This window comes from Scardinius erythrophthalmus (assembly GCF_964197995.2).
Source record: "Scardinius erythrophthalmus genome assembly, chromosome: 6".
Classification (NCBI taxonomy): domain Eukaryota; kingdom Metazoa; phylum Chordata; class Actinopteri; order Cypriniformes; family Leuciscidae; genus Scardinius; species Scardinius erythrophthalmus.
In genome coordinates this window covers 14,298,104-14,301,881 of record NC_138226.1, presented here as the reverse complement: position 1 = coordinate 14,301,881, position 3,778 = coordinate 14,298,104, and the positions used below count along the sequence as shown (strand labels likewise).

Below are 3,778 nucleotides of genomic sequence, written 5' to 3'. Positions count from 1 at the left end.
ATAAATGAATTTATTTTATACCCCCCCATGGATGAAATTCTACGAAACTTAGCAGAGCATACCCCCAGAGGATGTCAAGTTAATCATACACATGAAATATGGTGCAGTTCTGAACATCTCAACTGAAGATAGGGGCGATTAAAGCAGAATAATATTGCATTTTCATTTTTTATGGGAGGGGCGCAAATCACAAATGAGTGATTATGGGCTAGGTTGATGTGGGCCCTTAAGACCAACATACCATAAAAAATTCTTCATCCTCGGTGCCACGGTTCAGGTAGTTATTTAGGAAAAACTGAATTTTTTGGGTTTGGGGGGGCCCAGCGCGGGGGGGGGGAGTGGCCCCCGGGGACCAAACGAATTTTTTCCATAAAAGTCTAGTGGGGCTACATGCCCACCAAATTTCATGCTCCCCGGTGTTTCGGTGTCCCTGGTATCGTTGACGAAAAAATTCAGTAGATGACGAAAAACTTTGACAATCCCTATATGACCGCCGCTAGCGTAGCTAGCGAAATAATAGTAATGTTTCCAAACTATTGACCTGTACTGTGTATATGTATGTATTGTCTGTTATATTACTTATGTCACTTGACCACACTGTTCCCTAATCTGAAAAGGGCCTCTAATGAAAGGTGCAGCTCATCCAGCTCTTGGCAAATGTTTCCTGAAAAGTTTACATTAGTTTGTTAGAGTACCTTACAGCCACTGGTTTATATAAGATTGCAGACTGTAATCTGCATGTACCATTGAGGCCCAGGGTCATTTCTGCTTGCTTTGATTTCAGAGTACTGCTTTAAATGCTTATAATCCTAGGATTTTTCTGCCATTAAGTGATGGCTTTCTAAAAGGGAGTTCTGATGTTAGTGCACACATACAAACACAAATGCTGAGCGATAGAGCCTTTAATCCATTCATATTTTCACTTGGAGCGAAGCGGTACAGACATGTAGTCATGTCGGGGAAACTTGTGGATGCGCTTTTATCAGCTGTCGGAGCAGAAGAACCTTTACTGAGCATGCTTGGCAGGTAGGTAGTTTGGGGTTAATGTTGACATTTTGTAATCATTGAACATTTTGGGACTTTTGATATTACCAAGAGAAGATGGACACATTTTATTTGATACCAAGATGTTTGAAATGTCTTAGTGGAGATATTGAAGTTAATTTGCAAAATATTTCATGTTATCTTAAAAATCCACAGCTGAGAGAAACCAGTGATGTGTTCCATCGTTATTGCTGGTAAGTCCCTGATTTCTGCTGTGTTATGTTCCTTGGTGTCATCGGTTTGGTGTATTTCTTCAGCTATTCAGTTCAAGTCTCAATGCTTCTGAGAACATTTATATTAAAGCATTTGCTGAGGTTACAATGCCCTGCTGAAATACAGTATCTCTACTTACATTAATTTAAGGGAACAAACAAGAGCTAGTGTATTTGTGTAATCTCTAATCTGTCCTTTCTTAATCACTATAATTTCAATGTGCAGAGCAGATGCAGGACAGAGGGAGGCCACACATTAAATTATTCTTCCAGTCTCTGATTGTGCTCTCTGTAATCTTCCCATAACTGCTGGGAAAACCAGACTCATTTGCAAAGTGATTGCTTATGCTGCATGACTAGCGTTTTGTTTCGGTATAATTATAATAAAGTCCTGGAAGTTCCCTGAAAGTTCATTAAAGGCTTTTTTGTGTCAAGTAAATACCAGCATTTCTATGCCGTTTAGACCATGTAGTTAAAGAACAAACCCGTAGTGTGGTATCAGTGTGGCTGTTTACAGTTCAGTGTGATGTAAGTTAAGGGTTCATTCTAAAAATATGAATCAAAATAAAAAGATTTCAAAAAGTTAAGAAACTCCATATAAAGGCTTCATTCTGTAACCTAACTATTTATTCAATAAATTGTATTCCACAATTTTTTGCCATTTCTGTATTTGTTTATATTTATAATTTAGTTTTATATATATATATATATATATATATATATATATATATATATGTACTGTGGTAAAATGGCACCCTCTAACACATCTCCTTTCCCTTCTCTCCAGTGTATTTCCTCCTCCTCCCCCCTCAGACCCTGTCCCTGTGGGCCTGCACTCGCTCCTGCCCTCCCAGTTGCACGTGTACTCAGGAGAAGAGCTGCAGCGTCCTGTGTGACCACGTCAACATGATGGACCTGCCCAAAGAGTTCCCATGCGAGGCGTCCTCCATCAACCTGGACAAGAACAGCCTAAAGTTTCTGTCCGAGCGAGCCTTTGGCACCCTGCCTTCACTTAAGACACTCTCTCTCAACCACAACAACATCTCCTTCATCACACCCGGAGCATTTAAAGGGCTGCCCAACCTGGTGGAGCTCAGGATGGCCCACAACGAGTATATCCGATACCTGCACACCCGCACCTTCACGGCACTCAAACGCTTGGTGCGCTTGGACATTTCCGACTGTAACCTGTTCAACATGCCAGACCGGATCTTCCTGGAGCAAATCGCCCTGAAAGAACTGCTGTGTTTCCAAAACAACTTTCGACGCGTCACTGGTGCCCTCCGAGGGATGGAAAACCTCACGCATGTTTACTTGGAGCGCAACAAGATCGAAGCGGTGGCCTACAACTCTTTGTTGGGCCTAAGCAACCTCAAGTACCTCAACTTACAGGAGAATCGCATAAACGTGATACATGACGAGGCCTTCAAAGATCTAGTGCGTCTGGAGAACTTCTACCTGAACGATAATCTGTTGGTCGACTTGCCCCAGCAGGCTTTCAAGGGCCTGAGCAAATTGAAAATGTTGAATCTGGGTGGGAACCTGATGACCAACGTCTCCAGAACATGGTTCAGTGACCTGGTGGAGCTGGAGGTGCTGTACCTGGATCGAAACCGCCTGTCCTATATCGAGGATGGCAGCTTTGAGAACCTGACGAGCCTCATCACGCTGCACCTCAACAGCAATAATCTGTCAACTCTGCCCTTCTCCGTCTTCCAGCCCATCTATTTCATCGGCCACCTGTATCTCTTTCGAAACCCCTGGGAGTGTACCTGCGACCTGGAGTGGTTGAAGGAGTGGATGGAGAGCTATAAGTTGGTGAGGGACATCCCATGTGCATCCCCGTCCTCAGTAGCCGGCTTGGACCTGAGCGAAGTTGTCTACGCCCACCTGAACGGCAGCTGTCTGGATCCTCCAGAGCTCAACCTGACCACATCTCTTCCGGACTACCCTACCATGGAGAACAAGTTTAACAGCCTCATCTCCAAATTGCTACAGCAGGAACTGATGGATGAGATGGTCAACGCCACGGACGGTCTGAGGAACGGCACCCAACAGGACCCCGCCGAGAGTCAGGTTTCTTCCGGACATGGATTGTTCTGTGCTGCTCAGACTGTGTTTTTTCTGGTGCTTCTTTTTCAAGCCCAGATTGACTGCATTAACGCCTCTTGAGAGTCTGGTGAATACTGAAAGGGACTGAAGCGCATTCAAGAGTGGAAGTACTTTCACAGTAGTTGGATGGCAAATGCTTGGATTTAAGGCTGTGATAAAACGTTTGATCCATCTTGCCATGAGCAGTGCGATGGAAATGAAATTCTGGCTGATGTAATGGAGTTGGAGATGATCGTCTCTTTAAATGAATGGAAACTGGTCTTGAAAGGAAAGGCTTGTTTTAAGCCAATGAGACTGTAAAAGACTTCTTGCCCATATGAAAGGCTTTCTTAAAGTATAACAGGGCCATTTTGCGAGACCTGCAACTAGTGGCACAAACGTTTTTACTTTATTTTTTATTTGAATTTGAT

General features: G+C 43.5%; 1 protein-coding gene across 1 annotated transcript; it reads left to right on the top strand.

Annotated features, from left to right (window-relative positions):
- Nucleotides 1–1,216: 1,216 nt before the first annotated feature.
- Nucleotides 1,217–3,428, top strand: nyx (nyctalopin; the record flags this gene model as incomplete). The annotated part of the gene is made up of 2 exons (XM_081369297.1): nucleotides 1,217–1,238; nucleotides 2,044–3,428. 2 exons carry the CDS (start codon nucleotides 1,217–1,219, stop codon nucleotides 3,426–3,428), a joined length of 1,407 nt encoding a protein of 468 aa, XP_081225423.1.
- Nucleotides 3,429–3,778: the final 350 nt, after the last annotated feature.